Below are 13,419 nucleotides of genomic sequence, written 5' to 3'. Positions count from 1 at the left end.
AGCAGTTCTTCGTTACACAGTGCGGCCCTCTGCCCCCTTGCAAGACGGGTGCTAACGAGCCGTTGGGGGAAGCCCGCGCGACTAGTTCGCGCGGTACCACAGGCGCCAATCCGTTCTAGAAACAAATGCCTAAAGAGGGCCACACTTGTGTAAAAATTGTCCACATAAAGATGGTGCCCCTTGCCGAATAAGGGTGACACCAAGTCCCAGACTATCTTCCCACTGCTCCCCAGGTAGTCAGGGCAACCGACCGGCTCCAGGGTCTGATCTTTTCCCTCATAGACACAAAATTTGTGGGTATAGCCTGTGGCCCTTTCACAGAGCTTATACAATTTGACCCCATACCGGGCGCGCTTGCTTGGGATGTATTGTTTGAAGCCAAGGCGCCCGGTAAAATGTATAAGGGACTCGTCTACGCAGATGTTTTGCTCTGGGGTATACATATCTGAAAATTTCAGGTTGAAATGGTCTATGAGGGGCCGAATTTTGTGGAGCCGGTCAAAAGCAGGGTGGCCTCTGGGACGGGAGGTGCTGTTATCACTAAAGTGCAGGAAACGCAGGATGGTCTCAAATCGTGTCCTGGACATAGCAGCAGAGAACATGGGCATGTGATGAATCGGGTTCGTGGACCAATATGACCGCAATTCATGCTTTTTTGTCAGGCCGATGTTGAGGAGGAGGCCCAGAAAAGTTTTAATTTCGGAAACTTGGACTGGTTTCCACCGGAAAGGCTGGGCATAAAAGCTTCCCGGGTTAGTGGTTATAAATTGTGTGGCATACCGGTTTGTCTCTGCCACAACTATGTCTAAGAGCTCCGCAGTCAAGAACAGCTCAAAAAATCCCAGGGCCGAACCGATCTGAGCTGTCTCAACCCGAACTCCAGACTGGGCGGTGAAAGGGGGAACTACAGGTGCGGCTGAAGTTGGGGACTGCCAATCAGGGTTTGCCAGCACCTCTGGGATTCTAGGGGCTCTACGGGCACGTCTTTGCGGTGGCTGCGACGGGGTCACTACTGCACGTGCCACCGTACCAGCTTCAACTGCCCTTCTGGTGCTCGCTACTTCACCATGTTCTACGGCAGTGCTGGTACTAGGTCCAGGAAGGGCTGGGCTGCTGGTGTATGCCTCACCACGTAATCCGACAGCACCAGCCCCACTCTGCTGCTCTTGAAGCGGATCCTGCGCAACCTGCGGTCTAGCGACACGGGGCCGGGTACGCCTGCTGCTATCAGGGACCTCAGCCTCCTCGTCCGAACTTTGGGTCAGAGAGCCACTGCTTTCTACAGGTTCGTATTCTGACCCGCTGGATTCATCAGATGAGGGTTCCCACTCCTCATCCGACTGGGTCAGAAGCCTGTAGGCTTGGTCACTGCGGTGGGGCGGGCGTGGGCGAACGCACGTGTGGGCGACCGATCAGGCCTGATCGGGCAAACACTGCGTTTTGGGTGGAGGGAGAACTAAAGTGACACTAATACAATTATAGATCTGACCGTGATCCGTTTTGATCACTTCCAGATACTATAAAAGTACAAATGCTGATTAGCGATACGCTAATCAGCGAATAACGGACTGCGGTGCGGTGGGCTGGGCGCTAACCGATCCCTAAACTACCTAACCAAGGGGCCTAAACTATACTGAAACCTAACGGTCAATACCAGTGAAAAAAAAAAGTGACAGTTTGCACTGATCACTTTTTTCCTTTCACTAGTGATTGACAGGGGCGATCAAAGGGGTGATCAAAGGGTTAATTGGGGTGATCTGGGGGCTAAGTGTGGTGTAGTGGGTACTCACAGTGATGTATGCTCCTCTGCTGGAACCAACCGACCAAAAGAAGGAGCAGAGGAGCACAGCAGCCATATAACCCCATCATATTTACTAATATGATGGGTTAAATGGCTGCTGATTGGATTTTTTAAAAATCAGCAACCTGCCAGCCAATGATCGTGGCCGGCAGGCTGCTGACGAAATACTCTGCTGCGAAATGCCGGCCCGCGATGCGCATGCGCGGGCTGGCTGTGACGTAATCTCGCATCTCGCGAGATGACGCGCCGATGCGTCCAGGAGGAACAAATCAACCACCTCCCGGACGCATCGGTGCGTTAGGCGGTCGGGAGGTGGTTAATAACCACCCTCTGTTTTCTATCATTGAGCCAGTTACTTACCCACTTACAGACATTTTCTTCCAGTCCGAGCATTCTCATTTTATATACTAACCTTTTATGTGGTACAGTGTTTATGGCGGCACTGTTGTGGTAGCACTGTGTATGGCTCTGGTATGGTGGCACTGTTGTGGAAACACTGTGTATGGCATTCACAGTAAATCCACAACAGTGCCAATGTGGAAACATTGTTATTACCCATATTGCCTCCTTTGCTGGCTTGATTCATTTTTTCATCACATTATACACTGCTCGTTTCCATGATTATGACTACCCTGTAGTGATGGTCGTGCTTGAACACTATAGAAAAAAAAGCTGGACTATGAGCACTTCCGCAGTCACAGCCACCAGAGAGGACGGCGCTTTTTCCTATATTGTGCAAGCACGGCCACCACTGCTGGATTGCATGGTGGTTGTAACCATGGAAACAAGCTGTGTATAGTAATGTGATGGAGAATTGAAAGAAGCCAGCGAAGAAGACAATATGGACATTCACAATTCATTAGTAAGTGCCTTGTAATAACTTTCTTTACATGATAAATGGCATTTGTTGAAGTGAGACAACCCCTTAAACAAGGCTATTTGGCATGCTAAAAGACCAAAGAAATTGTTAAGGAACTAGGACAGGAAGTGGAATACATGGAGTGACTTCCAAAAATGATATCCAGAAAATTATTTAACCTTTATTTTTTAAAAACAAAACATAGAATATTCAATTATAGGCTGTTAATACATGGGTCAAAAAAAATAAAGGGAACACTTAAACAACACAATGTAACTCCAAATCAGTGACACTTCTGTCCAGTTATGAAACAACGCTGATTGTGAATCAATTTCTCCTGCTGTTGTGCAAATTGAACAGACAACAGGTAGAAATGATAGGCCATTAGCAAGACATCCCAAATAAAGGAGGAGTTCTGCAGGTGGCGATGTTCTCATCCTTTTTGTCTGTTTTGGTCGCTTTTGCATTTTCTCCTTGCTCTCACCCCTAGAGGTAGCATAAGGTGGTGTCTACAACTCACAGAACTTGCTCAGGTAGTGCAGCTCATCCAAGATGGCACATCAATGCGAGCTGTGGCAGGAAGGTTAGCTGCATCTGTCAGCACAGTGTCCAAAGAATGGAGCAGATACCAGGAGACAAGCCAGTACACCAGGAGACGTGGAGGGGGCAGTAGGAGGGCAACAACCCAAGTGCCAGAGCCCTGCAAAATGACCTCCAGCAGGCCACTTATATCCATGTGTCTGCTCAAACTGTCAGAAACAGAGTCCATGAGGGTGGTATGAGGGACCCGAGTTGCACAAGTCAGTGTTGTGCTGACAACAGGGCCATTGGCATTTGCCAGAGAACACAAAGATTGGCAGATTTGACATTGGCGCCCTGTGCTCTTCACGGATGAGTGCAGGTCCGCACTAAGCATATGTGACAGAGTCTGGAGACGCCGTGGAGAACGTTCTGCTGTCTGCAACATCGTCCAGCTTGACCGGTTTGGTACTGGGTCAGTAATGGTGTTGAGAGGCATTTCTTTGGATGGTCGCACAGTCCTCTATGTGCTAGCCAGAGGTACCCTGACTGCCATTAAGTACCGGGATGAGAACCTCAGACCCATTTTGAGACCATATGCAGGTCCAGTGGGCCCTGGGTTCCTTCTGATGCATGACAATGCTAGGCTTCATGTGGCTGAAGTGTGTCAGCAGTTTCTGCATGATTAAGGCATTAATACTATGGACTGGCGTGCCCGTTCCCCAAACCTGAATCCAATCGAGCACATATGGGACATAATGTCTCGTTCCATCCACCAAGGCCACATTGCACCACAGACTGTCCAGGAGTTGACTGATGCTTTAATCCAGGTCTAGGAGGATCCTCTGGTACTTATACATTCCTGTTCTTTCTATGCTTACTAGTCATGTTGGTGGTCCTATTCAGTATTCAGCCGCCTCATCAGGAGCATGCCCAGGTGTTGTAGAGAGGTCATACAGGCATGTGAAGGCCACACACACTACTGAGCCTCATGTCCTTTTCTTGAGGCATTACTACTGAAGTTGGATCAGCCTGGAATTTTATTTTCCACTTTGATTTAGAGTGTCATTCCAAATCCAGACCTCCATGGGATATTCATTTTCATTTACATTGATCATTTTTATGTTTTACTGTTCTCAACACATTCCACTATGTAATGAATAAAGATTTGCAACTGGAATATTTCATTCATTGAGATCTAGGATGTGGTATTTTATGTTCCCTTTATTTTTTTGAGCTGTGTATGTGATCAAAAGATTTTGATGGAAGTTTTGTATAAACTAAAGTGAAAAACATATTCAGCTAACCTTTATTTTTTTTTTTTTGTCAAAATGTAGGCATCTTTTTTCACTTGCTGAGATGATAAAACTTTTCCTGATTGTTAACAAGCAAGGACAGACTAGGCTGTCTCGATATTATGATTGCACGGAAGTTCAGAAGAGAACAGTGTTAGAATCTGAAGTCATCAAACTATGTCTCTCTCGTCCCAAAGATCAGGTATGATTATATGGCACATCACCTAGATTTTTTAGAACTTTATATAACGTTCTCCCATATCCACAGGGGGATAGAACGGGGGGCCAATGCATCCTGCTGCTCCATTCATTTCCATGGGAGTTCTGAAGATAGCAGAGTACAGCGCTCAGCTATCTCTGGAATTCCCATATTAATGAACGGAGTGACCCACAGGATAGGGCATAATTTTACATAACTGGAATAACCTTTTAAATGGAAGAGATCAATTTAAAGTGAACCTGATACATTGAGAATGCAGTGCAAACTGCAGGCAGCTGTATAGGTCTGGGGTTCCTTCGGCCCAAACGAAGAAATTATTCTCGAGGCCCAACCCCTATTTCATCAATAAAGTCTGATAGGTTTTTAGTCAAAGAAATAGACCCTAGTGGCAAGTGATTGGCTTCAAAGGCAGCTCCAAATTATTTTTCCTCTGGACCTTTGGGGCCCAGTATGGTATCAGAGCCTTGGCCCATGTTCTTTCTATGCTTCCTAGTCATGTTGGTGGTCCTATTCAGTAATTGACTCCTCGGTATGCACACGTATACATGAAGGCTGTAAGTCACTGAGTAAGCCTGCCCGCACAACTCCTAAGCATAGAAAGAGCAGGGATTTAAATGAATAAATGGCTAGTTATACTGGAACTTTTCTAACAAAACTATACAGCAATCTACCTAGTTCGTCCTGCTCTAGAGCATGTTGCCTGCAAATGGCACTGCATTTTCATTGTGACAGATTCACTTTAACCCTTCACGACTTGCGCTGTAAATGTATTACGCAAGTTACAACTTTAAAGATGATGCCTACTCAGTAGCTGAGCGGATACTTTAGCCGCAGAGTGTTTGCTGTTTTACACAGCAGACACCCAGAGGAAGTCTTTTAACTCCTTAGATGCCCTAGTCATTTGTGACATGGCATCTGAGATGTCAAAATCTCGGGAGCTCCCTGCTCCTTGGAACCAAATGGCTCTCCCAGTGCTGAGATTGAGGGAGTTGTTCGGTTGGCCTGGCCTGTCATAACGCCTGTGGCAGGACTTGATCAGAACATAGTAAATCTCCCACAGGCTGCAAAGTTGAATCATTGCAGTCTATGAGACAAACGATCTCACGTTAAAGAGGAAGCCTAAAATCTTTTCTTGTCTGTCCTAAGCAGAATCAAGGGCTTTTTTTATTTTTTTCAATTGGCCCCTCCATATCATTGCTATCGCTGCATCCCAAAATGCCTGAACTATTAAAATGTAAAACGGAATAAAAAAATCTAAATAACTGGTTTGCCATTTTTTTGTCGCTTCACCTCAAAAATAAATTGAATAAAAAATTACCAAAAAGTCATACACGCTCCAAAATGGTATCAATAGAAAACTCATCACAGCTCAAAAAATGAGCCCTCGGAATATGGGTGAATATGGGTCAGAATATGGTGATGCAAAGAAAAAAAAATTATATATTTTTTTAAAGTATTAAATACAAGGAAAAACTACCGTAGACACACCGGCCGATAAGACGCAGCTAGGTTTTAGAGGAGGACAATAAAGAAAAATATATTTTTTATTAGCCCTCAGGTCAGACCAGCAATCAGACCCCCAATGTTAATCAGACCTCAGCTGACAGCCCCAATCAGATTCCCAATGTTAATAAGACCTCAGCTTAGACTCCAATATGAATGACCCCCAATCAGACCTCAGATAAGAGCTCCATGCCTCTCATCAGCTTCTAGCAGTCTCATATCAGCCTCCATTGCCTCTCATAGTAACTCCCAGCATTTATCATTGCCTCATATCAGCCCCAGCAGCCCCCATTGCCTCAGATCAGCCACCAGCAGCCCCATATTGCCTCATGTTTTATAAAATAAAATAAACACCTCTTCTTCTCCGGACGCCGCACACTCCTCTGCTCCAGCGCTCTTCTTCCTCCTCCTCCGTCGGCTGTGCTGTGATCTGATGCGCACAGCGTGAGGTCACAGAGCGCTCTCGCACTGTGCACAGCCACAGCACAGTTGACAGCCGAGGACCAGGAAGCTGTGAGTACAGAGCCTTCATCGCTTTCTGGTCCTCCGGTACTAATGAGCACTTCCATAATGGAAACACTTATTAGTATTTGCCTCATAAGACGCAGGGGCACTTTCCCCCCAATTTTGAGGGAAAAAATGTGTCTTATGGGTTGAACAATAGGGTATGTACTGACAACGTGTCACAAATACATGATTGTTCAAAATAAAAAAAATAGATTTTGTATGCTCCTATATGAGCTTCAAAATCATTACAAAAAAATAAAACTTTTTAAAAATATAAAAGTTTAAACCCCCTTTCCATATAATAAAATAAAAATATTTTTCCAATACGGTGACTGGAGTAACGGAAAAAAGGGTCCAAATGGCCAATTTGCCATTTTTTCATTGCTTCTCTTACCCAAAAAAAATTTAATAAAATGTGATCAATAAGTCACACACACTCCAAAATGGTATCAATACAAAAGTACAGATTGTCCCTCAAAAAAATTTGCCCCCACACAGCTCAGTAGATATAGCTATAAAAAAAAGTTATGGGGGTCAGAATATGGTGATGTAAAAAAAAAAAGGTCATCAATATCAGATCGGCGCAGGGGTCCGACACCTGGCACCCCCGCTGATCAGCTGTATGAAGGGAAGGGGCATGCAGTGATTACATATATGTTCTATAACACTGTCCCTGTAAGACCCTTACCTCCCTTTATTTGTGTCTAAATTGTTGTCTGTGGCAGAAACGTCCTGTTGCATCAGTGGACAGCCTCTCTGCTTGGAACTTTACATAGTGACACATGTCTATATGGTCCCTCCTGATTGGCTGTGAAACTGACTGCATGGCATTATGGGCAAGCCCACCAGCCAAGGCCTGCCTGGGGTCCAGTGATCGACTATATGTGCAGGCTCTCCTGAATGTAGATGGCATGGATAGGTTTAGAGTAGGACCTGCCTGACTGAGACCACCTTGGCATGAGTATTTGAATAAGATGGGTCGGCACTGCGGTTTACACGTGGTGCACGTGTCCAGGGAAGACGTCCCACTAGTATATAGCGAAGAAGGACCGACACTCACTTTCTTGATGATATGAAGAGTTGTTTTGTTTTTTCCATATCATATCTTCATATCATCAAGAAAGTGAGTGCCGGTCCTTCTTCACTATTTATCATATCAGAGTGAGGGCTTAGTCCATATATAATGCTTGCTTCTATTGTGTTAGTGCATTATTTTCTGTGATTTTTTATTTTTTTTCCTTCTTCATCTTCCTTCCCCTGCTATGCTACCTACTGTTATATGTAAAAATCATGGATACCATTTTGCTAAACTTGCTCGGATCGAATCGCCAACATTTCGCCTTGGTTTTGAAGCAGATTTGGGGGAAAATTCTAAATTAATTTTATTAGTTTATTAATTTTATTAGAATTGATTCGCTAAAGTAACCTATCAGACTAATAGGACTATGCAAGGGAAGCGCGACAGGGCTGTCCTCTTTCTCCTTTATTATTTAATGTATCTGTTGATCCCTTGTTCCATCACCTCCAGAATACCTCTACCTTCACTGGGATACATTTGGGCCACAGGGAAACACTGGTTCTGCTTTTGTCGATGACTTCCTCCCCCTGGTCTCTGATCCAAGACAAAACCTACTACTTTTACTGTCTGAAATTCGTACATTAGGCTCTCTCGGGTTATTTTCTAAACCTAAGCAAATATGTAGCCCTTATGTTAAAGGCCCACCTACTCGTACGTGGAGTCGTGGACCACAACTGTTTCACTGTGGTGGTGCATGAAATCCATTAAATACCTAGCGGTGGAGGTAACCTGTTCGCCATCCAATTTATATAACCATAATATTTCCCAATATATTAATTCCCTCCAGCACACATTATTAACCTGGAATCAAACATCCTGAAAATGAAGAATTCCGCAGATAACGCTACTTATTTCAATGCCTTCCAGTCTATTTATCTCCTTAAGATGAGAAACAAATCAACTATCTCTGTAGATCATTCATTTGGGGAGGGGGTAACAATTCCATTTCATGTTCTGCAGCAGCCTAGACTAAATGGAGGGCTCAATTTCCCCGATATACAATGTTATAACCTGGCTGCTCTAGATAACGGATTGCCTTCAGTCCACGGTTTACCACTCTGATGCGGCCCTAGAGCAATTATTTCTCCCTAATGCTTTTCTGTCTAATCTGCTACACGTGCCTTATACGTTCCTGCCAGAAGAAGCTGGATCTAACCTTCTACCATTGACAACCTGGCAGCCTTGGCACAAGATACGCACCCTCAAATCACGCAACCCCCTGTACTCCTTTACTTTACACTAAACCCCCAATTCCAACAGGGAACCTCATACCAAGTAGTTTAAGATTGGAAAGAAAATATATAGCCTCCAAAGCACCCTTGTTACATTTTGCAAAAAATGCTGCTATCTCTCCCTGAACTACAAGATAAATTCCCCTTTATTAGCGTTCCATCTTCTAGGTATGCCAGGGAAATCTTACACCATGTAACACCCCAAGAATGAACCTCCAAATTTAAAGCGGCTCTGTCACCAGGATTCATCCTATTAAACCAGACATACGGCCTGGTAGGGCTCATCATAGTAATATTGTACATAAGGCCGAAAAAAGACATTTGTCCATCCAGTTCAGCCTGTTATCCTGCAAGTTGATCCAGAGGAAGGCAAGAAAAAAACCTGTGAGGTAGAAGCCAATTTTCTCCACTTTAGGGGAATAAAACATTCCTTCCCGACTCCAATCAGGCAATCAGATAACTCCCTGGATCAACGACCCCTCTCTAGTAGCTATAGCCTGTAATATTATTAAGCTCCAGAAATACGTCCAGGCCCCTCTTGAATTCCTTTATTGTACTCACCATCACCACCTCCTCAGGCAGAGAGTTCCAGAGTCTCACTGCTCTTACCGTAAAGAATCCTCTTCTATGTTTGTGTACAAACCTTCTTTCCTCCAGACGCAGAGGATGTCCCCTCGTCACAGTCACAGTCCTGGGGATAAATAGCTGATGGGATAGATCTCTGTACTGACCTCTGATATATTTATACATATTAATTAGATCTCCCCTCAGTCGTCTTTTTTCTAAAGTGAATAACCCTAATTTTGATAATCTTTCAGGGTACTGTAGTTGCCCCATTCCAGTTATTACTTTAGATGCCCTCCTCTGGACCTTCTCCAGCTCTGCTATGTCTGCCTTGTTTACAGGAGCCCAGAACTGTACACAGTACTCTATGTGTGGTCTGACTAGCGATTTGTAAAGTGGTAGGACTATGTTCTTATCACGGGAATCTATGCCCCTTTTGATGCAACCCATTATCTTGTTGGCCTTGGCAGCAGCTGCCTGACACTATTTTTTGCAGCTTAGTTTGCTGTTTATTAAAATTCCTAGGTCCTTTTCCATGTCAGTGTTACCGAGTGTTTTACCATTTAGTATGTACGGGTGACTTGCATTTTTCCTTCCCATGTGCATAACTTTACATTTATCAGTGTTAAACCTCATCTGCCACTTATCTGCCCAAGCCTCCAATCTATCCAGATCCCTCTGTAGCAGTATACCTCATCAGTGTAAATTACTTTACACAGTTTAGTGTCATCTGCGAAAATTGATACTTTACTATGCAAGCCTTCTACAAGATCATTAATAAATATATTGAAGAGAATAGGGCCCAATACTGACCCCTGAGGTACCCCACTAGTGACAGTGACCCAATCTGAGTGTGTACCGTTAATAACCACCCTCTGTTTTCTATCACTGAGCCAGTTACTTACCCACATACAGATGTTTTCTCCCAGTCCGAGCATTCTCATTTTATATACTAACCTTTTATGTGGTACAGTGTCAAATGCTTTGGAGAAGTCCAGATACACGACATCCATTGATTCGCCGCTGTCAAGTCTAGAACTTACCTCCTCATAGAAACTGATTAAATTTGTCTGACATGACCGATCCCTCACGAAGCCATGCTGATATGGCGTTATTTGCTTATTTCCGTTGAGATGCTCTAATATAGCATCTCTCAGAAAACCTTCAAACAGTTTACCCACAACAGATGTTAAGCTTACCGGCCTATAGTTTCCAGGCTCTGTTTTTGGACCCTTTTTGAATATTGGCACCACATTTGCCATGTGCCAATCCTGTGGGACATTCCCTGTCAATATAGAGTCTGCAAATATCAGAAATAAGGGTCTGGCTATGACATTACTTAATTCCTTTAGGATACGGGGGTGTATGCCATCCGGTCCTGGCACTTTGTCTATTTTAATCTTTTTAAGTCGCTGATGTACTTCTTCCTGGGTCAGACAGGACACTTTTAATGGGGAATTAATTTTTGCATTCTGCATGTCATCTGACATTTATTTTCCTCAGTGAATACATTGGAGAAAAAAATATTTAACAGCTTTGCTTTCTCCTCATCGCTCTCTGCGACTTCCCCCTCATCACTCTTTAAAGGGCCGACACCTTCAGATTTATACTTTTTAACATTTATATAATTGAAGAACATTTTAGGGTTAGTTTTACTCTCTTTGGCAATTAATCTCTCGGTCTCTAGTTTGGCCGCTTTTATTTGTTTTTTACATGTTCTATTTTTTCTTTATAGTTTTTCAGTGCTTCCGTGCTACCCTCCTGTTTCAGTGAATTATATGCTTTCTTTTTGTCATTTATTACTTTCTTTACAGTTCTATTTATCCACATTGGTTTCTTTTTGTTCCTTAACCTTTTATTCCCATACGATATGTACCTCTCACAATGAGATTTTAGGATGTTTTTAAAGATATCCCATTTTGTGGCTGTATTTTTTTTTTTTGAGGACTTTGTCCCAGTTAGTTCGGCCTATGGCCTCTCTTAGTTGGCTAAATTTAGCTTTTTTGAAGTTTGGTATTTTTGTTCCTCCCTGTAGAAACGCTCTTTTGAATGATAATTGGAAGGTTATTACTTTATGGTCACTATTTCCCAGGTGTCCCCCAACCTGCACGTGTGTTGTTCTGTCAGGCCTATTGGTTAATACTAAGTCCAGTATGGCCGTCCCTCTAGTCGGGTCCTGAACCAGTTGGGAGAGGTAATTAATTGTCTTTGGTTATTGCCAAGAACCTGTTTCCCTTATGAGATATACAAGTTTCAGTTTCCCAGTCTATATCTGGGTAGTTGAAGTCCCTCATAATTACCACCTCATTATTATTTGCCGCCTCGTCTATCTCGTTTAGTAGTAGATTTTCTGTGGACTCTGGTATATTAGGTGGTTTATAGTAAACTCCTATTAGTAATTTATTGTTGTTTTTAGCTCCATGTATCTCTACCCACAGTGACTCCACATGTTCATGTCCCTCACTTATATCTTCGCGGAGTGTGGGCTTTAGACCGGACTTTACATAAAGGCAGACCCCTCCCCCTCTCCAGTTTTGATGATCCTTTCTAAACAGACTGTAACCCTGTACATTAACCGCCCAGTCATAGCTATCATCCAGCCATGTCTCAGTTATTCCCACTATGTCATAGTCCTCCTCACACATCACTAATTCCAGTTCACCAGTTTTATTAGTCAGGGCTCTGGCATTAGTATACATACATTTGAGAGGTTTATGTATATTTTTTACCCTACACCTTTCCTTCTGAACTGTTCTAGTCCCTCCTTCCATTCCTCCCCCAGTCCCATTACTTTGCCCCCGGTCTCTATCTGCACTATCTTCCCGTCCTATAACGTAATTACCCTGCCCCCCAGTCCCTAGTTTAAACACTCCTCCAACCCTCTAGCCATCTTTCTCCCCAGCACGGCTGCCCCTTCCCCATTGAGGTGCAGCCCGTCCCTACGATAGAGCCTGTAGCTGATAGAAAAATCGGCCCAGTTCTCCAGGAACCCAAACCCCTCCTTCCTACACCAGTTCTTGAGCCACTTGTTAATCTCCCTAATCTCCCGTTGCCTTTCTTGTGTGGCCCGTGGTACAGGTAGTATTTCGGAAAATACTACCTTTGAGGTCCTTGCCCTCAGCTTTTGACCTAAATCCCTGAAATCATTTTTAAGGACTCTCCACCTACCTCTAACTTTGTCATTGGTTCCGATATGGACCATGACCGCTGGATCGTCTTCATCATGCCGATTAAAACTGTACCTTTATTTTGTCTGTATGATAAACAACTGCAAATATATCTGTGTTTCTATTCATATGCAAATGAGCAATTTGAGCACTAAGAGGTGGGGCTGAATATTCTGAGCACTGCTATGTAACACCCCCGCGCTCTGCACACGCCCCCTCCCCTTGACTGACAGGGCAGAGCTGTGTCCTGGCTTATACATATTTACTGTATATATGTGTATTATACACACTCTGTACTATAGCTTCACCACACTGAGATCTGCTAACGAAGCTAATCTACATATTACTGCTTTAGTCACAGGCAGAATGTATGATTATACAGACACCAGTAATATGTGTTAGCTTATAAGCATGGAAAAGTACACATCTCTATGTGGTAGCCTAGTGGTATAGTGATTATTTATATATATATATATATATATATATTTATTTATTTATTTATTTTATCATTTTTATTTAAAACCATATGAAAAAATTATACTATATTTTTCGCCCCATAAAAGTGTGTGTGTGTGTGGGGGGGGGGGGGGGGAATGGCAGTGCGTCTTATGAATGCTGTCATTTTTACTATGCTAACACTGATACATCGCCGGGCCTCGCTCACACCAGTATTC

The 13,419-nt window shown here is 43.6% G+C and overlaps 1 protein-coding gene across 2 annotated transcripts in view; it reads left to right on the top strand.

Moving 5' to 3' along the window:
• AP4S1 (adaptor related protein complex 4 subunit sigma 1) overlaps window positions 1-13,419 on the top strand; it is a 59,560-nt gene that overhangs the window by 19,458 nt on the left and 26,683 nt on the right. For both annotated transcript variants that reach the window (XR_006387083.1, XM_044272528.1), the window contains exon 2: window positions 4,517-4,676. Coding sequence is in view for 1 of the 2 variants with exons in the window: in XM_044272528.1 (XP_044128463.1) it covers window positions 4,539-4,676 (138 nt within the window). In the remaining variant the exon portion in view is untranslated. The remainder of the gene's footprint in view (window positions 1-4,516; window positions 4,677-13,419) is intronic.

Source organism: Bufo gargarizans, chromosome 11 (assembly GCF_014858855.1).
Source record: "Bufo gargarizans isolate SCDJY-AF-19 chromosome 11, ASM1485885v1, whole genome shotgun sequence".
In the NCBI taxonomy this organism is placed as follows: domain Eukaryota; kingdom Metazoa; phylum Chordata; class Amphibia; order Anura; family Bufonidae; genus Bufo; species Bufo gargarizans.
Note: the sequence above shows the minus strand (reverse complement) of the source record. Positions and strands in the feature narration are given on the sequence as shown.